The sequence below is a fragment of the Meira miltonrushii genome (assembly GCF_003144205.1).
Source record: "Meira miltonrushii strain MCA 3882 unplaced genomic scaffold FA14scaffold_2, whole genome shotgun sequence".
In the NCBI taxonomy this organism is placed as follows: domain Eukaryota; kingdom Fungi; phylum Basidiomycota; class Exobasidiomycetes; order Exobasidiales; family Brachybasidiaceae; genus Meira; species Meira miltonrushii.
Genome location: NW_020289944.1, coordinates 825871 through 852347, shown reverse-complemented (window position 1 = coordinate 852347; position 26477 = coordinate 825871). Strand labels below are relative to the sequence as shown.

Below are 26477 nucleotides of genomic sequence, written 5' to 3'. Positions count from 1 at the left end.
TGGCTTTCGTTTGTTGCCGGCGGACTCGTGGAAGCAATTCTTATGCTTTCAATGCTATCGTAAGTGTATAAGTTTATCAATTGCATGCTACTGTACAAGATGTGAAATTGATTCTATAGAATAGTGTACAACCCTTTCTAGTTGAGCCTCTGCAGTAATTCTTTATCAATCTTTCCATCGCACTCCTTCATAAGACTCTTCAATTTTAAAACCGATTTTGTCCTTTGCGAAATTTGCGTGATGTGCTCCAGGGTTGATCTGAAAACGTCATCATGGCTCATCTCAGGAATCTGCTCTTCAATCATCGAGAAATAATCCAATAGAATGCTGCTCAGCAAATCCATAGTCCTGAACAGATCCGATTCCATCAACACCGAAGCACTGCCTCCTATTTGCGATAGTTCTAGCAAAAACGATGAAAGCTTTTGAACAGTATGATCGAGTTCCTTTGCCAAGTCTGGGGATAACATCAACTTCTCGACCTTCAAGCGCGTGACCAAGCCACAGATTGACGATAACCACAAATTATTTGTTGCTTTGCGTAATTTTTGTAAATCTCCATTTTGAATCATGCAACAAACGAGATGGAGCAAAAAGAGTTTCTCTTGATCGTTTGATGTTCCGATTGTGATGACCATTTGCTGTAGGTATTCCACAAAACCAATACGCAAGATCGCATATGTGACGACGTGCTCCTGCTGCATTGCTGATAACCAAAATTCTTCGATTGCACGTTTCAAGCTTGTATCGCCCGTAGAACGAGAAGTTGTATACAAAACACAAATTCCTTGCCAAACATGACGATGCCGCATAATCTTCCAATCAGCTTGACCGCCATATCGAACAGCAGATGTCAAGAAGCGTAAGATGAAAAGCCTTTGTTGTTTGTGCGTTTGTGTTTGATACGAGGATGCATACAAGAATCCATACAATAGTGGAATATCGCTTGGATCCAACGGTGTTGCTCTTTGCAATAAGAAACGGGAGATCAACGGATAAAGATAGATCGTAGGTTGAGCCAAAGCACGAATTGCATGTGCAACAAACATTGTAATCGTTAAAGGCAATGGACGTGACATTACACCATCTCCATCAATCAGCTTTGCTTGCTTTATAGAATTGCGTAAAGCATCCAAAATGAGCAATAGCTGTTCTTTCTCTTGGAATTCAGCAGATTTGGCAAATGCATACGTCTTTGCTACCATCAAAGAAGCAGAGCTACGCACTGACTGATCAATTGAGCTTAAGCAACACACTGTAGCACCAAGGACATTCGTTCGCATCATCTCCACTAATTGCAAGCCAGACGGATCCCTATCGCCAGAGAGAAATTGTGCATAAGCAGATAAGAGGAATAGCGGATCATATAAAGATGCAGGCTCCGTCTGCTTAACAGAAAGCTGTCCATAGCCGGCCGATTTGAGATCTCTGTATGATCTTGCACGGGGAAAGTGTTGAATGGTATCCAAGACTCGATTTGCATCCAATCTGTAAATCAAACTTTCTTCACTTGATCCAGATACCTCATTCGAACTGTTCCATTCTTTCAACATCGACAGCATCGATACGCTGGCGTGTGATTGTTCATAGAAGGCCAACGATTGAAAGATTTGACGATCAGAAAGATCAAGAGTACCGCGGTATAAGCTGACTAATCTTGTCATCAGTGCATTGCTCGCCAAAGTTCTGTCCTTTTCTATGTACGTCGTTACAGCGGTAACGATGTTCTCTCTAATAGAAGCAACTGCCAGTGCTGCTCGATCGTGTAGCATCTTGTCCATGAACAATTGCACTATGTTGCTCTTCAAAGGTGTGGAAATGAACAGGGAAGTGATCAACTCCGCGTGCAACTCGGATTGGAGTCGTCGATCAATTGCTGCAGTAAGCACTGGTTCGACAAGATGAGACAAATTTTTGAGAAGACTGGATTGGAATCGGATCAATACAAGGAGAGCTTTGATAACTTCCAATGTTTCTGCACCATCTTCCTCATCCTCTGCGAAACGCCTAACTAGCCATTGTAAGATTTTCTCCGAGATCGCATGCACCACTTTCTTGGCAGCAGGACATTCATCATCGTTTTTGGCGGCATGCAAGGCCAACAAGACAGCCTCTGCTTTAAAGACATTGATCGGCTTCTCGGGTATATTTGATAGTAAAGTGGTGTAAACCTGATCCTTGAAAGTCCGGGTAAGGGAAACGGTAGCTCGCACCATGGCTGTACTGATTGCATGATCCTTTGAGAATATGTGAGAAGTGACTGTAGCGATCGCATCGTGCGCTAAATCAGATGGTAAATTCGTTGCATTTACTCCAATTGCCTCTGCGATTGCTTCTGCAGCATACTTAGATATTGTCTTATTCGGTCTTGTGAGCAACTGCTGAATCGCATGAGGTCTACTTGCCTCGTAATGGATCATCAAGCTTCTCAGAGCCGTGCTCGCTAGCGGTTCATCAAGGTTCTTTACGGTAAAGTCTATCAGCTTCTCAACATTCGTGTTTGCACCCTTGTGAGATCGTTGGAGCAGATAAAGAATATCTTCCACATTCTTTGTTCCGTTTCTTTTCGAGATAATCTTTTGCGGGACCTCGTCATTCAAGACTGTATCTTGATCCAGTGCTAAAATACCAGACACTTGTTCGAGATACTCTTCTTCCTGAATCAGAGTATCAATAACACGTTGTCGGTCAGAAGTTTGCATGAAGCTTGCAAGTCTTGCAGATGCTTGGCAAAGAGAAGGAGATCTTGGGGAGAGGTCATCAACAATAAGACGAATCAAATTGCTCATCATTTCTCGGTCCAGCTCGCTTGCGGAGTTGAATGTTGATGTGGTGATCACATCTATGAGAAAACTAAGTCTCTCTGGACTTTGGACGATGGATCGCAGAAGCTGTATATTGTCAAAAAGGAACGTTTGCAGATACGATCTATCATTCGCGCCATTTTCTAAAGCTTGACGAATAACTACTGCAGACGTCAGCTTGGTTTGCCCATCCAGCAATTTGCTCAAAGATGAAAGAAAGACCATCTTCGCTTCGATCGGTGAGGTAAGAGACCAGTCGATCTTGCTTTCACTGGAAGGATTGAGGATGAATTGATGGATGTTACTGCCATCAGTAGATTTGGCAGCCTTGTCTTTCACATGTCCGTTGACCTTCTCAGTAGATGGCCCCAAAGTCAAGGCTGTAAGGAGGTCAGATGATCGTTTAAGGTTCGAGAAGAGGTCTGGGTTGCTCGAGAACTCGCTCGAAGTGAACAAATTCCTGCATTCTTCGAGCAAAGCCAGTAGAATCTTTGTCGGCCTATTTGACACCCTCATAGCGGGTAAATAACGACTCAAGAAGCTTGAAAACGCGATCGGTAAATGTGCGTCGGACAATAGATTCTTCTGAATTCGGATTGTCAGTTGCTCCAGCATTGTATACAGCAGTGGACTGAACGCAATATCTGTCATGCTCTCTTCGGATCCATTCTGTTTGAGAACCGCTTCACGGGCCATTTCGATGTACTTGTACGGTACTTTGATACACCTTTGAGCGCATTCGTCTATGAAATCGTATAAATGACAATCTTGACCGTCCAAAGCATATTGCCACGCTTGCCATTCTGCACTATCATGTTCGAACATCACAGATGCCTTCATTGCAGAGCTTATGAGAGCCAGTGATGTAGAGCGTAGCATAGGCAGACTTGACGAGTTTGCAATGTGCAAAAGTCGACTCAAAGATGATGCCGACGAGCTCGTGCCAGCAAGGGATGAAGAAGTTCTGGCAAAGATGTTGAATTCGCCTTGACCATTCTCAAAAGCTCTCGTAGCAACAGCACGCATTGCATGAAGTTTAGACAGAGACACGAGTCCACTGCTATCATCCTGATCATCTTTCACATCCGAGAGGCTGAACTGGAACAATTTGTCCAAATCGGCAGTAGACACGTGTTCAGAGGAAGGTGTCACCTCAAGGAGCAACCAGCAAGCTTTTAATGTAGACTCCAACAGTGTCGCATTATTTGCGGATGATGCTTCGCCTTCCTTTTCCACCTTTTCGTTCCCGACATTCTTTTGGAATGCATCCAATGAGTGAATCAATTGAGTAAGATCCGGTAAGCATTCCTGGGATGATATAGCAACCTCTTCCCAAATCGCAATCCAAGGTGTTTGAGTATTGGCTTGTAGACCAACTTCACCTCTTAATACTGCCTCTTCCGCGTCTTGATGGATATCTATATCTGTACCCTGCTGGATCTGAGCTGAGCCTTCATTAGCTGAAAAACAAACGTCCCGGAATAAAAGCAGACGACTAAGCGTTCGAATCAAGAGAGTGATTGTCGCATATCGTGATAGTCTGTCTTGCATTGCTATCCCGCGAGAGAACATGGCTTTTGATAAACACGTTGGCAACAATGCTTCTGTGCAAGCTCTTTTTGAAGGCGGCAGAGAGTGCCATTTGCCTGATTTTGATTGAAATGTTGGGAGTGGAAGGCTCAATGCTCTTCCCAAGAATGTAGACGAGCTGAGCCACGATATAGACAATGGCTTTGGGTCAATGATATTTGTCAAAGTGATGAAATATGGCCCGCTTAGCTCTGGTGCGGCTTTGAGAATACGTATCGCTAATTCTCCTTGTTTGGGTGATCTGTAAGGAGTCAACGATCGCAGGACTCCAAGAAGGACTTTATTGTAGATGCTCAATCGGGTTACTTGACCAGCGTCCTCATTTGTACCTTCCGTTGCTTCTATGCTACCATCATCATCTATGTTTGTCTTGTCATTCATGCGTCCGTACCAACCGTTATCTATGTAGCACACTCCTCTGCCTGGATGCGTGCAAAGAGCCAGCAAGAAATGATGGACAACATCAGCAATGCTATGTTCCTCTTCAGATTGCACCAACTTGATTGTGTCATTTTCTCGTTCATACATTGCAACCAATTCCTTGCACGTCCATTCGTTGAATAGTGATACTACTCTTCCACGTGGTAGTTTGGCAGAAGCTTCATCGCTTAAAAGACCATCGTGTAGGCCCATTAGGATAAATGCAACAATTTGTGCAGGATCTTTCGTCAAGCCCTTCATGATGGCAGAATACATATCCTTGCCTAACGAAAGTGCAGCGATTCGCAGGGATACTGCCGTACAACCACCAGACGGCGAACGCAAGAATGACAATAGGAACATGATCCATAGAGTTCGAATATCCGGTCTATCGAGAGTCGCTGTGGATAGACCGCGCACGACGGGCGTACTTTTATTGTCTCTCTTTTTTGTGGCATTTCTTCTACGCATATTCAAAAGTTTTGAAAGAGACTTCATTCCCCATGCCATATTATCAAACACATTACGTGCGTATTTTGCCCCTGCGAAGGAAGTGATTGCCAACAATAAACGTAAAGTAGCCGAGATTAGGTCGTCCGTAGAAGTTCCTTTGATTCTATCTTTCCCTGAACCTTTTGGTTTTGCTCCTCCGGTTTCGGAAAGGTATGTCTGAAGATCATTCCAAGATCTTTGGCCATGTACAGAATCCGGCGTAGAAATCAAAGAGTGTATAATCTTCTCTGCTTGTTCATGATTAGGCTGATGGGCGCCGAGAACATTGATCAAATTTGCCAAAAGATGAAGTACGAGCGGCAAAAGTCCTGATTGTTTTTGAGAATTTGCTACTTCCCAAGCATGCCAAATACCTTTACTTGCATTCATTGAAGATGTATCAGATGTGACACCGCCCAACGATACCAATTCCAAAGCTGTTTGTATTCTTGCATCTGATGGACCTATCCTTTCATCAGAGCGATAAACGGCTGTCTTTCTGTTTAATTCCACCAATGCTAGCCTTAAAGAGTCCAAAGAAGTTGAATCAAGCATTACTACCAAATCCGATAAGCTGTGTTCCGAAGCGACAACCTTCTCAGAGCTATTGCCAGCATGGCTGGTAGAGGCCGTCTTATGGCTTTTAGCCACCGACATATTCAAGATCGAAATGTCTTTTGGAACAACCACTCTAATGTAAGAAAGGCACCTCGTTCATCATCATCAATTCTTCTATTCTTTAATATGCATGAAGGTGCATGTTTTCCAAAATTGTTAGACACGTGATTGATATTTTTGATCTTGATTTTTAATGCGGGTGTGCAGTGCGCTAAATGAAGAAGACACACACACGCACGGTACAAAGGGAACCATTCTAACACCGGCGCAGCGCACGCACTCTACACACACACACGCATTTATCATCCTCCAATCGAAATCTCCACTTTCTTTCCCTTTCTTCTGATTTACATCAAAACCATCATCACCTTTCTCGTATCGAGAGAGACATAATCAGAATGGCTCCAATCACGGAAAAGGCCGCTTCAAGTGGCAGTAATGCTTCATCTTCCGGTCTTGTAAAATGGATCGAAGAGAACAAAGTGGCCGTTGCTGTGGGTGTAGGAAGTATAGTCGTTGGAGGTGCAGGATACTATTACTTCTCTAGCAACAATAAATCTACCCAAAGGAGCAAAAAATCAGATGATTTATCAAGTAACGAAAAAGCATCTAGCTCTTCAAAGAAAAAGAAGAACAAAAAGAAGAAGGCTGGGAGTAAGGAAGCTCATGAAAACGGTGCAGGCGCAGAAAATGGAGCAATCTTGGACGAGGCAAGTGACGAACAATTGTTTGAACTATCAGAAGAAGACATCAAGCGATTACCAGCAGAAAAACGTGAATCTCTTTCACAATCTCTCAAAACAGCCGGTAATAAAGCATACCAAAAGCGCAATTTCACACAAGCCATCGAATATTACACAAAAGCAATCGCTGCAAAACCAATGGCAGTCTTTTACAGCAACAGAGCAGCATGTTACTCCAACCTAAATCAACCTGAAAATGTCATTCCAGACTGTAACTCTGCTCTTGAAATGGACAAAACATACGTTAAAGCCCTCAACAGAAGGGCTGTTGCACAAGAAGCTTTGGGCGGTAACGGAGAACAAGAAGGTGAAGAAGGAGACAAAGGTAGAGAAAAATTGTTTAACAGTCTGTCCGATTTCACAGCTGTTGCCATTCTGGGACAATTCAAGGACAGCAATGCAACTGAAAGCGTTGAAAGAGTGTTGAAGAAGATCGCCTACTCAAAAGCAAAGAATATCTTGGAGACACGCGAACCTCGTTTGCCTTCTCCCACTTTTGTCACTGCTTACTTGGAAGCTTTCAGACATAAGGATACACCAGTTTTGCCCGAAAATCCATCCCAAGGTGACGAAACACTCATCAAAGCCTTCGATGCAGTCAATGCTCGCAACTACCCTCACGCTTTCACCTTGTTCACCGAAGCTATTGAGCAAGGTTTGAGTCAAGATGACCTCAAAGCAACAGCTTACAATATGAGCGGTACCTTCAAATTCGTCATCGGAAATGCAAAGAGCGCTTTGGATGATTTGGAAAAGAGTACATCTATTAGACCTGATTACGTTCAAAGCTGGGTAAAGAAAGCCAGCGTTCATATGGAATTGAGCGACAAAGAAGAAGCTTTACGTGATTTCGAGAAGGCTATTGAAGCCAATCCAAATGATCCTGATATTTACTACCATCGTGGTCAAGTTCACTTCATTTTGGGTGATTACGATGCAGCTATTAAGGATTACAAAAAGTCTACCGAGTTGGACGATACATTCATCTTCTCACAAGTTCAACATGCTGTAGCACAATACAAGCTCGGAAAGGTACCCCTTTCAACACGTGCATTCGAGTCTCTCTTGAAGAAATTCTCCGGTGCCAGCGAGGCATACAATTACTATGGTGAATTGTTGCTCGATCAACAAAAGTACGAAGAAGCTTTAGAGAAGTTTGACGAAGCAATCAAGATTGAATCACAAAAAGAGCGCAGCTCAAACGTTTTACCAATGATCAACAAGGCTTTGGCATTATTCCAATGGAAACAACAAATGGCAGAAGCAGAAGAACTTTGCCGCAAAGCACTGGACAAAGATCCAGACTGTGATGTGGCCGTTGCAACTTTGGCCCAATTGAGCTTACAACAAGGCAAGATTAAGGATGCAATCGACTTCTTTGAACGTAGTGCTGAGATCGCACGTACAGAACCCGAATTGATCAACGCTATCACATACGAAAACGCAGCTCGAGCTCAATTGCGATTCATTGAAGATTTCCCCGAAGAGAGTAAAATGCTACAATCATTGGCAACCTCTCTCGGTGGACAATAGAAAAAAAAAAAAAACTTCAAGCTCAATTCATTTTATCACCACTCTAATAGTATACTATTCGCTTTCAAAATTGTTTTAAAATAGTTCTGCTTCTCCTCTCTGTGCATTTTGCATTTGAGCTTTGAATACATATTGAATCTCTTTTCGGAATAATTCTATGTTGTATATGTGCGTTGACGCTGTCTACTGTACTCTGCTCTTGCTATGTGATGCTGAAAGCTGAATTGATCATTCCATCTTTGATACTATAAATGAAAATTTGATTGATTGTACAAAACAATGAAATAAGAACTCGAAATGACATAGGTGATCCTAACAAATACGTAAACATGAGACTTGAAAACAATGACAAAAGAAGAAAAACAAAGAGAAGCTGGCAAGAAGTCTATGTGTCCCTTGGAACACTTTCGGATGTTTCACTTGAAGCACTAGCACTTGATGATCTTCTCGGTACTTTTGCACCTAGAAGTTCTTTACGTAATTCTTCTCCAGAAACATCCTTGCGATCTTCCGATGTGATAGAGATGGCACTTTCACTCTTGTTATCTTCCAAATCGGTATGTGAGCCACTGTTAACATCCAATTGGCCTTTCAAGAGAGCAAAAGCCGATTTTGCCGTATTTGGGCTATGTCGAGGTGAAGCCTCTTGTTTGCTCTTTTCTCTTTCGTTTCCGTCTGTTTCACTTGATCGCAATTCACCTCCTTCATCCTCTTCGTCATCCTCGCCGATGCTTAAACTCTTTGCACGACGGAAAATTTCCCCTTCTTCACTCAATTGACCTTTAGCCCGATGCGTGGCAATCTCGCTCTCTGGATCAACTTCCTGATCTTCTTCTTCCGTAGGTTTTTCTCTTGCTGCAGTTGGCACAACGTCAACATTCAAAGATTCATCTACGATTTCTAAACCTTTCGCAGCCACGTCGCTAGATGACTTTAGAAGAGAGCGGGCAGCAGAGGCAGCCTTTGCGCGCGCACCTTCTGCTTCCTCGTCGTCTTCATCATCCGATCCGATAGAGAAGTTTGGCGAAGATAATCCTTCTTCTTCTGGATTGGTAGTTGGGACAGTCAAACGATTTGATGTGGTATTCTGAGTGTTTGACAGTGTTCCGTCTGCGATGTTCTCCCTTTGAAGCGCTTCCTCCAACTTTTCATCTCTTCCACTATAGAAATCTGTCAATTGCATCGAAATGGTTTCGAGATCATCATTGACTTGCAATGCACGAATGAGTGTGTCTCCTTCTTCCATCACACCAAGAGCATTTTTGAGCTTATGACGCAATCTTCTGCTTTGCGTCATTAAGTCTTGCGCGAATCCACTCATCGGTCTCGAGGCGATACTGCCATCTTGACGACGTACAATCTCACGATCTCGAACTTTTTCCTTTTCTTGTTCTTTTTCTCGTGCAAGTAGTTCACGCAAGACGGAAATGCATTCTTGTGCAGCATCGGTGATTCGTACTGCTCCTTCTTCGGTGATCGTATTGCTTTCTCTTTCTGGAATTTCTGTGCTACCGCGACGTTCTTGATTACCAGAACTTCGAAGACTGTCTGAACTACCGTGTGTCATTTGTTCCAATTGTCGATTTGCGGCTTGTAATCTGCTGCTTTCCTCTTTCTCTTTTGCTGCTCGTGCCAAAGATGATTTGTAGATGGGTGCTGCGATTGGTGCTTTGACTCCTTTCTGTTGCGCTCTCTTTTGAGCCAATTCCGTATTACGGATGCATGAGTTCAGAATATCTTGAGAAAGACGTGCGAAATCTGGCGCATTGGCGGGGATATTGAGATCCAAGCAACGTAAACTCTTATTCATCTTGACGCTGACCGCCATTGCCATCACGCCCGCAATGTCAATCTGCAGATTTTCTGTCAAGTCCAAATGAATCAAAGACCTTGCTTCAGGTAAGAATTCGGCAAGGGCGATAGCACCCTCCGATGACAGCTCTGTGTCACTCAAGAACAACCTCTTGAGGTTTGAATTTAGAGTGAACGCATTTCGTAGCGTTGTGATTCCTTCTAGTCCTGGACCTGAACAAGGATTGTGACTCATATCCAATGTTTCCAAAGTTGAATTGTACTTTAGCGCATCAGCAATTGCCACCAAACCTTGCACTTCGATCGAATTGTCACTCAAATTGAGGACTTTGAGAGTACGGTTCTTCTTCAATGCATGTCCCAAATAGATCACTCCGCCACGCAAATCGTTGCTTTTCAAATCGAGCGTGAGCAAGTGGCCCATACGTGGCATGGATGAAAGTATACGTTTAGCTCTTTGAGCACGATAAAGTGCCAAAGCTGCCTCATCTTTCATCCTTCTTTCCTCTCTCGTCCTGATCATCTTTGCTCTCTCATCTTCTGTCAGGTTATCACCATTTGACTGGCTATCGTGACTTTGATCAACCAATGTAGAGCCATTCGAGGATACAAGACTTTCAGAAGAAGCCTCTTGCAATGCAGCCACAGCTGAAGGGGGCAACGTTCTACGTAAAACACCACCACCGGGACTTGAGACGATCACAGGTATATCAGGAAGATTTGGTGATGACGTTGAGCTTTGTCTATTTCCAGAGGCATTCACTGATCCTCCTTGCAAATGAGCCAAGTCATTCATCACAGGTGCTGTTGCATCTTCAGCAGTCGCGATATGGTTATCAGGATAATCTTTGAGCATCAAAGCGAGTGCCACTGCTCCGAATTGGTTGATTCTGTTCCTCCTCAAGCTTAGATGGCAAAGTTCGGAAAAGCGAATAGATTGCGATAACAGCTCCAATGAAGATGTCTTGAGTCCACAATTCTCCAACCGCAGGGAGGTCAACAACGCTACAGCATCCGTTTCTTCATTCAACAATTTGGCCTGAATTGTGAGAGGTGAATGTTCATCGTCCAAATCTTCCTTTGATGTCGATTGCGCCGAACTACCTCCTCTAGGTTCTTTCCCAACCTTCCCATTGCCACTTTCATCTTTCCGTAAAGCTCCGATGATGTGCTCGAGACTGGCCTTGTTGATATTGTTTTCAGACAGGTCTAGATACTTCAATGCTTTTGCCCTGCGCATGAAGATTCCAACATATCGCCAACCATGATACTTGATTCGCTTGTTCGATGCCAAAGAGAGACTTGGTAGACTGCCAGAAACAAGCAAAGCATGCAAGATTGATTTCAACCCATCATCTGCTAAGCCGCAATTCTCCAAAACCAACTTTTGCAAACCGAAATCGACGCTGAGAAGATCTGCTACAGGTTCGATCGCATGTCTATCAAGCGGGATGAAAGAAAGATCAATCGTCTTGAGAGCAGGGGGAGAATTCTGTCGAGCATCTTGAAACACGCTTCGCATCTTCTTTAGTGGTAGCTCTTCACGAGTTCGACAACATTCTCGGTATAATTGTTCCAGCTCTGCCACCGTCCATCGTTTCTCGTTACGCTCTTTTAGCTTTTGACGTTGCTCTTGTTCTATCCTTCTCCTTGTGGCATCTTCGTCGCCCGGTGCGATTGCACCCGAGATAGGATATGTAAGGGTCATGTCCGAAACGATAAAGCGAACCTTTCGCAATGGTCGAATAGAAGCAGAAGGCTGAGGTAGATTGTTGCTTGAGATCGAATGAACAGATTGAGAAGAAGATCCATTCATCCCACCATCACTCACAAGCGTCGATTCGGATGAAGTAGAGCGCATTGAATTTGCTCTATTAGATTCTGGAAATCGTGCAGCGTCTCTATCTGATGACCATGTCGGAGCAACGGTTGCTGATGCTGATCTGCTTCCCGATCCATTGCCGTAAAAGCCGGATCCGCTTCCATGATGATCTTCGATACCCAGTCCTGCAGATGCTGATGCCAAGCTGCTCACTTTCTTAAACATTCCCCCAAGCAAACTACTTGCCGCTTGCGCTGTACCTTGTGCCGTGCCGGCCAGACTGCCTGATGGCACAGGTACTTGAACATTCACTCCTTGCTGAGCTAGACGAGTGTTTAGTTGTTGAAGGACATCGCGACGAAAGCTGAAAGCCTTTGCAGGAGGAGGAGCTGGTTTTAAAATTCCTTTGGGTGGTCCTTTCAATTTTCGCTTGTGTATTGATGGAGGCGGTTGAGAACTTACTGAAAGACTGGGATCCATCCTAGATGATGATCTTGATGATGAAGCAACGTTCTTCGTCGGATTAGAGCTCATATCTGAGCTTGTCGAGATTTGGCTTACACTGCCTTCATCTTCTGCATTTTTGTTAAGGTCTGCCATGTTTGCAGTGTTTCTCTTGTCAGGTTGGACTACAGAAGTTAAATCATCTCTGAGCAAGGATGAATGAGAAGCTATGTCTGAGGCAGTGTCTGGCTCCTCTTCAGTCATAAGCAGTATGCGCCACTATAAGAAGCCCAGCCTTGAATCCTTCTGGAGTCTGAGTTGCTTGGTGAGATCCTTTCACAAATGAAGCATCAAAGTGGTCGTAAGATCGTTAGTTGTCGTGAGAGATAGAATGCGAGGTATAAGCTTGTTGTGAATCGATATACTGAGGCCCTGAAATGCGTATCTGTGTGACTCGCAATGTTGTATTGAATATCGAAAGGATCACAACATCGCCTTTGTATGGATGATGAAGCAAGACGTAAAGCTTCAATGAAAGATGATCTTTGGCTGAAAGCCGATCATATATGCATCACCCTGCTACAGTGCCTCTTTGTGAGTGAGTATAGAAGGCGCCGGCGCGTGTTGAGTGTCTGCAATTGTATATGAATATATGCTTAGGGTCCATTATAAAGCCTTTAGGAGTGAGTGAGTGAGTGAGCCTTACTACGCCGCACTAAGATTAATATTTCAAGACTAAGAAGAACTTTCCCCACCATCATTCTTATTAAACAGTATATGCATCCAATATGTCTGCTCCATCACTAGAAGAAATTCAAACATTGCTATCCCAGATACCACAAGATTTACCTCCATTGAATCCGGCTCCATCTATACCGGACAATGTCGCATCAATCATCGATCATACCCTTTTAGCACCCAATGCTCTACCCACAGAAATTGAACAATGCTGTCGTGATGCGATCGAATTGAATGCCGCAACAGTATGCGTAAACTCTAGCATGGTCGCAATCGCAGCAAAAGCCCTTCAAGGAACCCATGTCAAACCCATCTGCACAATCGGCTTTCCATTCGGTGCAGGAAACACACAAGGAAAGGTACAAGAGACACAAAAAGCACAAGAAGATGGCGCACAAGAGATTGATATGGTACAAAATGTTGGATTACTAAGAGCGGGAAAGTACGGAGAAGTGTTTGAGGAAATTGCAGCAATCGCACAAGCTGCCAAACCAGCAAAGCTTAAAGTGATCATCGAAACATGCTATCTTACAAGAGAAGAGATTGCCATTTCGACATTATTGGCATGCAAAGCTGGTGCTGCCTTTGTAAAGACGTCAACCGGTTATGGTTCGGGCGGTGCAAAAGCGGAAGATATCAGACTGATGTATCAAATCGCATCAGCACACGATGTAAAGGTAAAGGCCAGTGGTGGTATCAGAACGGCGGAAAAGGTAAAGGAGATGGTTGCCAATGGAGCTTCTAGAATCGGTGCAAGCGGTACGAGGGCAATTGTGGCCGAATTCAAAACGGGTGCTACATCCCAACAAGCTGCAGGAAGTGGCTACTAGTCATGAAATACCAAAAGTCTATGGAGATTGCTCTTTAAAATACATTGTGGGATATAAAGATGTGAAAGTCATCAAAAGAGAAAATTGTAGGTGCTCGATGTGGATTTCCGTGTATGTCCTGCCCATTAAGGTCACACTTCTAGCATGGGGATACTGTGACTTCTTTGCCCTTTCTTAGAATGGCAATCGCTTGATCTGATGTGACGAACCAACCCCATCCCTTGTTTGTTGGAGGATTTGCTTTCGGGTCTCCGGGGGCAATGCGGTACTTGAGATTGTGATAAGCGGAATTGAAAGGCAAAGCCAAACAATGCAAATGAAGATGATCGACACTGTTGAAAGGACTTATGTGCATTCCGTATCGAATAGAAAGCGGTTCGGATTTGTTTCGTGCCATCCTTCCACCGGCAATTTCGAGCGCTTTTGAGCCTATATCGACCAAGTCCTCCACCATTTGAGCTCCCTTCTCTCCGTGCAATGATTTCACATTGAAGACATGTGCTCTAGGAATGGCTAAGAGGTGTATCCTTGCAGCTGGTGCGATATCTGAAAAGACGACAAAATTTTCATCTTCCAAGATGATGTCGAATTTTTCCGGTGTAATGTCACAAAATATGCAATTCTCCACAACTTTGTCTGCTTGCGTAAAAGGTACCGAACCACTTTCTGTACCTTTGTTCAATGATCCAATCATTGTCGCATCGTCAGACATTGTACTCCTACTACTGAAACAATTAAAAATGCTGAATATTCCCATCTCGTATTCTCTATAGTTGATCTTCTATGTTTGTGTTGATGATGTCGTGAGAGGGACCTCCTGACAAATTGGTCATCCTGAAATCAATCTGCTTAAGCTTAGCGCGTTAAGGCATCAATCAGCCCGCATGTTAAATTTAGCCGCACACACGGAATAAGTGCCGGGTAAGGAACGGGGCAGAGCATGTGTGTGCGTTAAAGTGCACTGATGATTGCATGCGTCAAACGTGCGTGCGCCAGGAAAGAATATCGATTATGATTCGGGAAAGATTGTTTATTACACTTCTTTGTTCCTCACCATCTCCCATGGTGTTCATCGAACAAGCACGCATATAGCGTGTTCATAGTCACAAATACACAAGACTTATTCATCATGCATCGAAGCAGGATGATATGGGCTAAAGCAAGTCCCAGACAGGCTTCAATCAGGTCAATATATCACACACCATCTTTGATCGTTCCACAGAAAGCATCTCTGGTTTGCATATCACGATTATCAACACAATCAGGAAAACCACAAAAAGGTAAAAGAACAGACGTAGCAGAAGAAGAGGATGAATCGAGTTGGGCTTTTGGAGGAGGCGTGAATAGCCAAGGCGGTCCAGTTTCCGAAGCTGATTCTGATCCAAATTCAGATCACAAGATCGAGTTCATCGTTGAAGGAAATGCGGGTAAAGGTGCTGTTCCGAATTATGGAAAGAGAAGACGTTATACCCACCATGACGATAGGGCTTCTTCGATGGATCTTTCCGGGCCTGCGCATTCATCATCTAACAGCAAAGATGTCAAATATGCTCAACAATATCGTCATGAATACGCTCCTACTGCCAGAAGTCCAAAACCTTTGCCTCACCACACATACTTTTCCAACCCATCTTCCAGTTTCAACGATGATGCAGCTGCGACAGCCGCAGGCATGGGCCCTGTTGGTGTAGGAGGTCCTCGATCAGGCTTAGGTTCAGGTGCAGGTACACACGAAGTGATCAATTCGGGAAAGATCAAGAGGAAAAAGAGTGCACTCATTTTGCCCGGTCAAGGCTCTCAGTATGTCGGTATGACAGATGACATCTTTCGCAAATATAGGGCAGCTCGTCAAGTATGGACTGTAGCGGAAGAAGCGTTAGAGTATGGACCTTATCTTCCTCGCGAAATTCAAACAATGATTTCAACCGCCGCTGATCCTCAACAGCGAGAAAGATTCGAAGAAGAGTTGGCAAAAAGCGCAGAGTGGGATCCTTTCGCCAATCGTCATTCGTCAAAAACAAAGAACCGCAATCCACGTGGCTGGTTGCGTGATATGGTATTCAAAGGCGATCAATTGAACTTGACAAGAGCAGAAAACGCTCAACCCAGCATTATGGTTTCTTCCCTTGCCATTCTTGCTGTTCTTCGACAAGAGTTTCCTGTCGATTTGATAGCCAATCATATTGATTACGTTGCAGGTCACGGAACGGGTATTTATGCTGCACTTTGTGCTGCCGGCTCTGTCGATTTACGTGACGGTGTCAGATTGTTGCGCCACCGCGGGTTATCAAGCTCACACTTTGTTGCCAATAATAAGATCTTGTTCCCTGACGGATGCAAGATGCCCGAAAGTGTTTACGAGACTTGGGCTTTTGCCAATGCTGGTAGTGGAAAAGGAGCAGAGCTTTTGTCAAGGACGACCATCGGAATTGATGCTGGAGGAGTGCCACCTACCAACTCGGCATCAGATGCAGACGTTGTTCGCCATGAGGCTGATGCAACGCCGCAAAGAGGTTGGAAGCGTACACAGATGAGCGGATGTATGATCCGTCCTGGTAAGCTACAAGACAGTCTTAAGGCGATTGAGAAGATTGCTGCAGATATCAAAGCAGGAAAGTTGGAAAGCGTTTCAAGTGATGAAGTAGTGGAAGTTGCAAATATCAATTCAAGCTTACAAATTGTCTTGAGCGGTACTCGTGTCGGTGTTAGTCTAGCAAGTGATCAGCTAAGACAACTCAATCTTGGCGCAAGAGCAGTGAATTTACCTGTTTCAGGACCTTACCATTCTTCCCTCATGCGGGAGGGGGCCGATTTCCTAATACCTTCAGTCAAAGCTTTACCTTTACGAGGCTTGGATCCTGAAGGATTCGGTCGTGGTTACTCGGGAACTTTGCAATTGGTTTCGAGCAATCAAGGTGCGCCACTCTTGAACTCTGAGCAAGATATTCGGGCTGATTTGAGCGGTGCACTAGCCAGGCCAGTGATGTGGTTGCAATCTATCGAACGGATGTTGGAGAATGGCGTTCAACGATTCATTTGTTTGGGACCCGGTCGTGCTTGTGCACATCTTTTGAGCAAAGAGCTTGCTTATCGTGACCGTATCAGAAGTTCTCAAGGACATCCAACAGGAGATTACGAAGTTTGGAGTATCAATTCAGTGGAAGATGTTGAACAAATCGGGTCAGTGTTGAGTCGATTAAGTGCTGAAGAAGGCTCTGTTACCGGACAACAGAGTATCGAGCCTGTAGCCACTTTGTGATCTTGTCACATCTGCCATTCCACTCTGAGCATTCCCTCTTGTATCATTTGTACTATACTATTCTTGCTGTGACTAGTCAAATACTGCGTAATATCGATTCATTATGAAATCCGGCATATTAATACATGATAATACAGTGCTTAAATAATTCTTACTCGATGATGAAGCCTCCTTCTTCATCTTCCTCTTCTTCAGGCTGGGCTTGTGCAGCTCGATATGCTTCTAAATTTTTCCTCTCGTTTTCATCCATGTTTTGAGTCTCTCCGTCTCCATCTCCTGCATGTTGATCGCCACCCGCATCTTCTCCGTCTTCTTGACCAGCTTCATCTTGCACCGCTTCCTCCTCATCCTCTTCTTCTTCTTCCTCCTCATCCTCTTCTTCTTCTTCCTCCTCATCCTCTTCTTCTTCGTCATCATCGTCATCGTCATCATCTTCGTCAGCATATACGATACTACCAGAATCATCGGTATCCGAATCATCATCATCTCTTCGACGACCCTTCCCTTTGGCACCTGTAAGATAATCACGTTGCAATCTTGCTTTGATTTTGACGGCATTGATCTCCTTTCTTTTTGCTTTGAGAGCTTGTTCTTTCTTTCGTTTGGCATCCTTTGCAGCTGCTTCTTCTTCGTACTCCAAAAATGCCTCCGTAACAGTTTCACCATATTCTTCAGCTACTACGATACCTTTAATCTTTGGCATTCCGCGATGTTTACGAAATTCAAAACCTACCACAGCTTCTGCATAGGGTATCTCCAACTTTTTAGCCACTTTACCTGCACCGTTGTACGGGATATGCACACCTCCTGGCGGCAACATACTGTCAACAAACAGATCCACATTTCCGAATGCATTTGTGGGTATCTTTCCATCCACCACAGGAGGTGCTGTATAGACTTCCGTTTGAAAAGGTGCATAAAGACCTTCTTGCAAACCATCCATACCTTGTTGACGTGCTTCTTCTTCTGCTCTTTTGTTAGCAAGGGTATAGCCTCGACTTTTTACCCATTTTAATGCATCTTCGCCTTCATTTATCACCCTTCCTTCATTGTACCATTGACGTGAACTTCTACATGCAATCACATTTGCACGTAGAAAAACTGGTGTACCTTGAAATGTTCCAGCTTGTTTGGCCGGAAAGATGACTTCATCTCGCTTCAAATGCTTTTCGAGAGCATACACTGGATGATCTTTGAATGCTGCAACGCTAGAAGGCATAGGTTCCCGAGAAGCTGCAGTTTGCATTTCTTCATCTTCCTCAAAATCTCTTGCAAAACGCTCTTGACGCTGTACAGAAGCCACAACACGAGACCACCAATCCGTTTCTTCACCTCCTTTCTTTGTCGATGGGGGACGCATACGACTAATACGACTGTATAGTGTGCGGGTATATCGAGCAGTCACATCTCTTGCATGACCGTCTTCTTCAAATGCAAGCACGTATACTAATCGATTAGATTTGTCCGAATTGCTTGGTTCCATTCGTCTGTTTCCAGTAGGTGTCACGATTCCTCGAATAGGATCTACAGTGATCCATTTTTGCCATGGTTTGCTAAATACTTCAACCCACATCGTAGGCGGCGATTGTGTATCAATAGGTTCTGCATCTGCTTCCTCAGCAGCTACTTCTGTAGGTTTCAATGGTTTCGCCTTGATAGCTCGCAACTTTGGTTGGTATTTGACTTCGAGTGGCTTATCCAATCCTCGCCATTTCTCCCCTCGATAATCATTTTCATCGATCTTTGCAGGTGTCTCATTGGAGTTGGCTACAGCATTCGATTTTGTTGAGGAAGGAGAGGCTGCTGCTGAGGCATTGTTTCTGAGACCACTTCGTCTCAAAGGGATTGTGGATGATTTGGGAGACTCTGTGACGCTTGCTGCTCTTGAAGAAGCAGGAGAAACGGTACCGCTCAAGCTTATCGGATCGGCTCTTTTCCTGTTCAGCTTCACACGAAGGGTACGAGGGCTTGAATCCGTCTGATTGGCCGATTCATTGGCCGAATCATCCAATGAAAAATTTTCTTCATCGCTCGTCATCACGTCCATCGCTTTTCTGACCACATTCAAAGCCTTTGTTCGTTCAGCATCTTTTTCGTGTATCTTTTTCCGTTTGTTCAAGTTTCCACCTTTATCTTGATTTACAGCGCCAGATGTGGAAGCCACTTTACTCGCTCCAACACTCCAACCTGGACATTGAATGCTGATCACCAGTCGGGCAGGAATGCCTAAAGATCTGCATAGGGCGGCAAACAACTGAGCATTATCTTCGCGTGAGCCGGACATCTTTTCAACGTATGAAAGCATATCTTGTGATGACCTCGTTCGATGTTGAACATCAGCAAGGCGCATATAAGTCGGTTTCGTTGAGTTGCCTATCCCAAAAAGTGTTATCTCCTTTAAAAGATCTCCTTGTAAAGTGTTTGGTAATGACGCCGGATAGGCTTGCTCATCTGCCCTTTGCTTGCCATTGGGCCGCGAAGAGGAGCTAACACTTCCTCCTTTGCGACCTGATGTTTTCGCAGCTTTTTTCGCTTGCTCTGCCGCCTTCGCTCTTCGTTTTCGCTCATCTCGATGTCTGTCTTCTCGTTCCTGTGCACTTTCCACAATCCATCCGTCGACCCTACGGCCAGGCCTAGGAAAGATCCCTGCGAGTGAATCCGAGTCAGGTTGGCGAATTGCACCACATGTTGTCATCTTTGGATCAAGGTGAAACTTTTTACTCCACCATTCTGTCAGATCTTCTAGAAAGATCTCAAACAAACGCACCCTTTCGGTTTGTAGCGGTATTTTCTTCTTGTGAATCATTCGTAGCTTTTCCAAGTAAGCATTTGGCACGAGTCCATACAGACGATCTCGCAGGGATTCGTCGTTGATCATCGCATTTCTAGCTCGGGTATGAGCTATTAAGCTCAACACTGTCCATTTGTGAGTTGCCAAGCGAACCATTCGGTCTCTTGGTGTGACGATAGCTGCTTTGCGCGGCGTACCTGTTCCCGAGCTTTTCTTAGCTGCTCCCAAAGAGATAGAGATGCCATTTGGCTGACCTTTTCCATCTTTGAATACGACTGTTTCTGTCTGCGTTTCTCCATCCGTGCCGGTATCTGCATTTGCAGCTTGATAGGCATCATTATATGCTGTTGTATGGTCTAATCCTTCCATCGCATCTTCATCTTGATCTCTATCCTCGAATTGCACGTCTTCCAATTCAAGCTCTCCTTCGTCGTCTTGACTGTCTTCGTTGCCATTTTGGGGGTTGGGTTGTGCATTCTGAGTTGGAATATCGACATCTTCTAAGACCAGTTCGTCGTGATCCTCATCTTCCTGTCCGCCGTTCGTTCTAGGTGATTGAGGTGGGGTACTATCATCGCTAATTGTAAGTGCAACCTCTGCTGGAGGAGGGCTTGGCTCTTTCTTTGCTTTCTTCGTGTTTCTCTTTTTTGGAGCTTTTGGAGCTACCTCTGGACTCAATTGTCGCTTGGATGAAGATCGCACTCGATTGGATGCCCTTGTTGCTCTTCCTTGTTCCGGTGGACTTGTACTACTATCCTCTATCGAATGAACCGAGAACACTTCTTCGTCATCCGGATTTCCAGGTGGTAGTGTGACAGGCGGCTTTCTTTGCCTATTGCTCCGCCTAGGTGGCATTTTAGCATATCATGCCCATAAAAGATATTGTACAGATGATGGTATCCAGCTTGGATGTTATAGCTTTAACATGAACACCTATCAAGAAGGACCCGATCTGCGTCTGATGTAGGAACAAAAAAAAAGCTGAGTAAAAGGACTCGTTTGTGGAGGAATTGCAGCGTATGTGCGGGAGGAAGAAGACTGATTGTGTGTGAATTCCGAAACGCGCTATACGCGGACACTCTACTACGCCCCAGTCATACAAACATTACTAATATAATATACGCATACGGTTGAATTTTTAAAACTTCAGTTGAGGTGAGCATCAGATCTTCTTCTATTTCGGATTAATCTTCCCCTAGCGCAGCAGAGGCCAGTTTTTATTTTCTCGACCCTTACATCACCATAAGAACATGATGCTATAAAACGTTCACATCCTTTCTCCTACATCATCTTCGAAGCTCTTCATAGCCCATCCTCACAGCCTTGGGCACAAATTCGCAAAGAAAAGGAGGAGCACGCAAGCGGCACCGCAATCTGAAAGCGGTTGATCTCTTGATCTTGCAATTGTACACTTCGTTCTTGGAACACTACTAGGAAAGTGCATCTTACAAAATTTCCCTCATCTTCTTCTCTCGAAATGGAGAAACAACAACCTCTGCAGTATCTAAAGGTCTACACACACAATGTCGCTCGAGTTCTCAAGCCTTCTCAAGATGGTGAATTAGCACATGCAATTCATGAAACTTTGCATTACTCTTTAGATGGAAATGAGGATGATTATTTGATCTCACGCTCTCAACTTGCTGCGTCTTCTTGTGCACCTTCAAGTTCGGCTTCGGCTGGCAAGTCTTCCTCAGATACATTTGCTTCACAAGGGCAAAATGGAAAACTTGAATCCGATTCCGAAGAGGTCGTTCATCCTGGTTTCGTAGCGACAAATGATCCTGATCGACCATATGCATCTTATATGTGGAACGAAAAGAGCTCCCTTTTGACACTGCCTCATCCTAGCACGATCGATAAACCACTCTTGAGCGATCCATGCACCGCATCCGATAATGAGGCAGACTTGCGTGATGCATTCGATGTTACAACAAAATTCTTCTATTTTTCCGATGCAAAAGTTGATGGAAACTCGCAAGAATCATATTATCCGGCAGAATGGATCGATGAAGCGCTTGGATGTCTTGCAACTGCGACAGGACTCAAAACTGCAGATACTTTCATCATTGCCTTTCCTAAGCTGAAACTAGATTGTCCACACGCAAGTGATGAACAGATCTACAAAAAAGCAACAAAAGTGGCAGATGTTTGGAAGCGTATTTCGACCGATAAAAGGATCTTGTCCCTAGGTTTGTCTGATGTTTCGCAACGATCTCTTCGTGCATTTGTCTCCCAGCTCGATTGTCCCAGTTGTGATGATGTTCAAGGAAAGCGTGAAGCAGCACAAGCAGAAGTACAACGGATGGTGGATGATGCCATCGTACAGAAAGGATCACAAAAGACAGTACCGCCGGAAGAAGCAGAATTAGGAACAAATGAGCCAATCGAAATCCCATCTTCACCTTCAAAGGTCTCGCTTGGACCTGATCGTCTTGATGAACGAACAGAGTTGATCAGAGTATACGGTCCTGGTCCTTGCAGGCGGCCAAGATTATGCACCATCAATCTACGTGAACAAAATTGTGATGATAATTCCCTTGGAGGTCGTAGCGTAAGCAAAACAAGTGCAAATGCATCTTCTTGTTGGGATCGTGGATTGGCAGAATACTGTAAAGAAGAGAATGTTTTATTGGTCGCTCACAATGATCAAAAGGATATTTTGCCCGAACGTTGTTTACCAACTTTGCTAGGTGAATTCGAAGGCAGGATACCACATGCCATGTCTTCCAATAAAAGGCTAGAACCTGTTTGGCTGCTAAAATATACAGTCTTGATTCGCGATCGCGGAGTTTTGGCTGATAAAGGATTCGTCTTGTTCTGCAAGACTGTAGAAGCATGACGATTGTATAAATAGAAGAGTAGAATATCTCTGTGTCTATATCCTTTCAAACCAATGCTATCATTTTAAGAGCTTTCTTTTTGAATGTCTATTGATTTTGTGTCTCAGTATGACAAATTATCTAGGTATGAATATTAGATTTATTGCTAAATTAAAAAGACGACATCACTTGCTGGGGAATCCAGAAGGAGGTGTATTGCTGCCAAAGTCATCATGAAGTTGCATAAGTAGTCGCATAGCATTTCGTGCATGCTGTCTTGAAGGATCTTCCCAAGGTCTTGAATTGTCGGGATCAGCTTTTTGTTTAGAATCGAATGGATATGGCAAGAACTTTTGTAGGTATTCGTATGCGACCAAAGTTGCTCCGAATTGAGGACTACTTCGTAAAACACGAGCAAGACTTCCCTTAAAGAATGCTTTTGGTCCTTCATCCTTTAAAATCTTTGCAAAACAATCAGCAATACCGTTGTATGTTGCTTGTCCTTTTCTTGCTTCAACTTGTAAACGTGTTTTGATCACATCAGCTGGGGTTGTCAAAAATGCAGCGGGCATACCAGCAGCACTTGCACTCATCAACATTTCACCAAATCCTAGCTTTTTACCCTTTACACCTTCGTGGAAGACATCCTTTTTCAAATGGGCATAGGCAGGGAAGTAAATTGCACTGAAGGGAATATCACGTAGCAAACATGCCGTTGCCCCTCTGTAAAGACCGATTAAACCCAAAGAACGAACGATATGAATAGCACCACGAGCAACACGATCGGCACCTTCTTGTTTAGCAATCTCTCCGGCTACTTGCAAACGAATCTTTACGATTTCTAGAGGATTTGTGAATACCACTTGACATCCACCAGCAGCACCACCGGCAAACAATTCCCATCGTAGTTTAATTTCACCTGTTTTTGGATCTTTTGCATGTGCACGTACCAAATCATTCACTGTCAATTTGATTGCTTTCTCAGGTGCAACACCTAACAATTGAGGACCCAAACCAGAATAGAATCCCTTAAATCCTTCACGACGGAAGACCTTAGCAACACAATCCAAACTATTTTTGTACATTTGCGGTTCACCAACAACGGAAGATCTTTGATTTTGCATTCGTGTTTTGACAAGGTCGATAGGGTATACCAATGTAGCTCCTGTTGCACCAGCAATACCACCTAAACCAAAATTGTACATTGAATGAGCGGCTTCTTTCAAGAATGTAGTAGGAGCTTGTTTTGCCTTTTCTGCCAGTTCGGTTGCTGAAGTAGATTCTTCTTGTGCGGCTTTTGCTTGTTGAGCAGCTTGCCTTACCGCTATCGGATGCGGATCTAGATCATCATGAATGTACAATTCGTGTGAGATCAAATTCTGCTCCGGTTGTGCTCCACGTACGACAGTGGTTTTATAGGTAAGCATACCCGGAGAAGAGAGAGCAACCTCTCTTCTGAATGCTTCCAAATGTCTGTTGAATGCGGCATCAGCATTTGGTCTTGCTATAATTTTTGCAGAAACGGTAAAGTTTCCTTCACCGGGTAGATGTGGAATAGTGTATTGGAAGTTATCGTTTCCATCATTTTTCTCTTTTTGGTCATTTTGACCACCCTGTTGAACCAACGTTTTTGATGAGGAAGAAGATGGATCTTGAGCTTCTTCACAATGCAATTGACGAAAGAATGGCGATAGAAATGGAGCCATGATTGGTAGGATATACTGTTTGTCTGACCTCCTGCTAAAAGGAGATCAAGATGAGGGAAGAAAGTGTAGTACAAAGAATTAACAATCAAAAGTGACATAACCTTACGCCCTCATAAAGTGCGCTGGCGCCCGCAATACTCCAACCAAAGGAAGATTGGCGTCGGTTTTGCCGCTCTGAAGTACAAAAGCCCGATCACGAAAAGCACAGTCTAGCCGCCTACAACAAGCTAATATGCGATCAATTCTGGAGTACATCTCCCTCTCTCTCCCCTCAATTCTTCTCGTTTCTTCTTCTTAAACATTGAAAGCATTCACACTTTTGTGCTCTGTTCTTCGTATATTATGCATGTACCACATTACCGAAAACACGCTACACAACAGTTAACCCTGAATTGAAGGTCTCAGAGTAAAGTGCGCATACTTCCGACATGAGCCGCTCTAGGCGCAGCGAAAACGCACAACGTTCACGTGAAGAAAAAGTGTTGCTTTAGCAGAATACAAAGAAGTCGCGTAAATGCATTCGCTAGAAAAAAGAGAAAGATCCACCATCATCCTTCTCAGGATTGGCATTCAGCATGACGGTGATAACATGATAATCACTTTGACAAATTGTGAGTATCCTCTCAATTAATTAAAAGCACAGTACTGCTTTCTATGATGATTTTAAAACGACTAGCTCTAGAATTACTCTGCACGTCTTACGGCGAATGTAGATAATCGTTTATCCAAAGTTTCAGCCTTGTCTGATTTTGTCACATTCCAAATGTCTATTTTGAAGGTGGTTTGCTTACCAGTTTTCTACTATCCTACAGCTTGCCATGCAGATGTGAATTCCCTGTCACTCTAAAAGTAATCCATTTGTAAGTATGCATTTCGTCCTTTCCACTTTTCAAGATGAAATTAATCGACAGGCGGACCATAACGAGACGTGTGGTGATCCAACTTGTGTAACCGGATCGTCAAGCTGCACGTACTCTTGCGGATAATTCGATTGACTGATTGCAGTTGCATTCATTGTGTTTATGAAGAACAAGTGACTGACAATTCTACTTTCTCATTTGCAAACCTTACAGTCAAATATGTCCTACTCTTACAACTCTCATGCTAGGGTCTATGGACGGCGCGATGATCGATACTCGTCTGGATCTTACGGCCGCTCTTCCTACGGCGAACGTGGGTATGATCGAGAGAGGGACAGATATCGTTCAGCTCCCTATATCAGTTCATACCTCTCCAGGCCGTCAAGTTCTTATCGCAGCTCGCTTGCCAATCATACCAGGGAAGAAGGGCCACGCTCGCATCGCACGAACGACTCAGATCGGGCCGATCATGCGGGCAGCAAAGTTAGTGAAGACCGTAATGGGATCAAGACTAGAGATCTAGGGTATGCATTCATCGGCAGAGAAAAGCATCATTACCTTAAAACTGAACTGCGTAGTCAATTGTCCGATGCCGCTGGAAAAGAAGATAGAGACGAATCGGAAGGGTCACCTGCAGTCCGATTGACACCTAGAGATGTCGTAGAAGAATGTCGGAAATCAGGTCATCTTGATGCCATCCGTAAGGAGATTCTGCAAGAATTTCAAGCATCAAAGTTGAAAGAAACTTTCTTTGAAAGATTAGAAAAGTATATTCTGGAAAGGATGGAAGCACTGTCTCCCAAAGAACGACAGAAGCTTGCCGGGCAAGATCAAAGGTTGCAACATGCTGAATTGACCCGCTGGATCGAAGAGGGAAAAGGAGCAGCGGATATCTTTGATGATTTGTTTAAACAATTGCAAGGAAAGAGCGGAGAAGAAGATCAGATTGGCATATTTGCTCAGCAAGATGGACGATTAGAGAAAGATATTCGCGGACGTTTGCAAGACGTCATCTCTGACAAGAAGAGGATGCAAAGCGCAGCCAATGAAGCCGACAGCGATGACGAAGAAGATAGCAGTATGAACACACCCATTTTCAAATCTAGTGCCACACCTTCAGGAAGGGATACGCCGAGAGATGTAGGAAGTATGGGAGGAAACCAGACACCCCTGCCATCATGACATGATTTGAT

At 44.1% G+C, this 26477-nt stretch overlaps 9 protein-coding genes across 9 annotated transcripts; 5 read left to right on the top strand and 4 right to left on the bottom strand.

Annotated features, from left to right (window-relative positions):
- Positions 1–67: 67 nt before the first annotated feature.
- On the bottom strand, positions 68–5994 carry FA14DRAFT_171572 (uncharacterized protein). Its single transcript, XM_025500336.1, has one exon. The coding sequence runs from the start codon at positions 5961–5963 to the stop codon at positions 138–140; it is 5826 nt and encodes a 1941-aa protein (XP_025355148.1). The 5' UTR covers positions 5964–5994; the 3' UTR covers positions 68–137.
- Positions 5995–6358: 364 nt separating this feature from the next.
- Positions 6359–8188, top strand: FA14DRAFT_111540 (TPR-like protein; the record flags this gene model as incomplete). The annotated part of the gene is made up of 1 exon (XM_025495948.1): positions 6359–8188. A coding segment is annotated over one exon (1830 nt), but the record flags the coding sequence as incomplete, so codon positions are not given.
- Positions 8189–8298: 110 nt separating this feature from the next.
- Positions 8299–12889, bottom strand: FA14DRAFT_160274 (RNI-like protein). Its single transcript, XM_025498596.1, has one exon. The coding sequence runs from the start codon at positions 12540–12542 to the stop codon at positions 8586–8588; it is 3957 nt and encodes a 1318-aa protein (XP_025355146.1). The 5' UTR covers positions 12543–12889; the 3' UTR covers positions 8299–8585.
- A 177-nt stretch (positions 12890–13066) lies between these two features.
- FA14DRAFT_120775 (deoxyribose-phosphate aldolase) lies at positions 13067–13846 on the top strand (the record flags this gene model as incomplete). Its single annotated transcript, XM_025496427.1, has 1 exon — positions 13067–13846. One exon carries the CDS (start codon positions 13067–13069, stop codon positions 13844–13846), a length of 780 nt encoding a protein of 259 aa, XP_025355145.1.
- A 347-nt stretch (positions 13847–14193) lies between these two features.
- FA14DRAFT_164050 (FabD/lysophospholipase-like protein) lies at positions 14194–17105 on the top strand (the record flags this gene model as incomplete). The annotated part of the gene is made up of 2 exons (XM_025499856.1): positions 14194–14288; positions 15032–17105. 2 exons carry the CDS (start codon positions 14194–14196, stop codon positions 17103–17105), a joined length of 2169 nt encoding a protein of 722 aa, XP_025355144.1.
- A 520-nt stretch (positions 17106–17625) lies between these two features.
- FA14DRAFT_114602 (Rad4-domain-containing protein) lies at positions 17626–20073 on the bottom strand (the record flags this gene model as incomplete). Its single annotated transcript, XM_025496063.1, has 3 exons — positions 17626–18908; positions 19287–19514; positions 19827–20073. Coding segments are annotated over 3 exons (1758 nt in total), but the record flags the coding sequence as incomplete, so codon positions are not given.
- A 1300-nt stretch (positions 20074–21373) lies between these two features.
- FA14DRAFT_122921 (uncharacterized protein) lies at positions 21374–22738 on the top strand (the record flags this gene model as incomplete). The annotated part of the gene is made up of 2 exons (XM_025496543.1): positions 21374–22151; positions 22245–22738. 2 exons carry the CDS (start codon positions 21374–21376, stop codon positions 22736–22738), a joined length of 1272 nt encoding a protein of 423 aa, XP_025355142.1.
- FA14DRAFT_160272 (mitochondrial carrier) lies at positions 22490–24661 on the bottom strand. Its single transcript, XM_025498595.1, has one exon. It carries the CDS (start codon positions 24422–24424, stop codon positions 22904–22906), a length of 1521 nt encoding a protein of 506 aa, XP_025355141.1. The 5' UTR covers positions 24425–24661; the 3' UTR covers positions 22490–22903.
- An 842-nt stretch (positions 24662–25503) lies between these two features.
- On the top strand, positions 25504–26466 carry FA14DRAFT_154272 (uncharacterized protein; the record flags this gene model as incomplete). Its single annotated transcript, XM_025497669.1, has 1 exon — positions 25504–26466. One exon carries the CDS (start codon positions 25504–25506, stop codon positions 26464–26466), a length of 963 nt encoding a protein of 320 aa, XP_025355140.1.
- Between the last annotated feature and the right edge of the window lie 11 nt (positions 26467–26477).

What these genes read in the sequence shown, in the direction of transcription:
- FA14DRAFT_160274 (XM_025498596.1), bottom strand. Translation starts at nt 12,542, where the DNA reads ATGACTGAAGAGGAGCCAGACACTGCCTCAGACATAGCTTCTCATTCA.
- FA14DRAFT_171572 (XM_025500336.1), bottom strand. Translation starts at nt 5,963, where the DNA reads ATGTCGGTGGCTAAAAGCCATAAGACGGCCTCTACCAGCCATGCTGGC.
- FA14DRAFT_160272 (XM_025498595.1), bottom strand. Translation starts at nt 24,424, where the DNA reads ATGGCTCCATTTCTATCGCCATTCTTTCGTCAATTGCATTGTGAAGAA.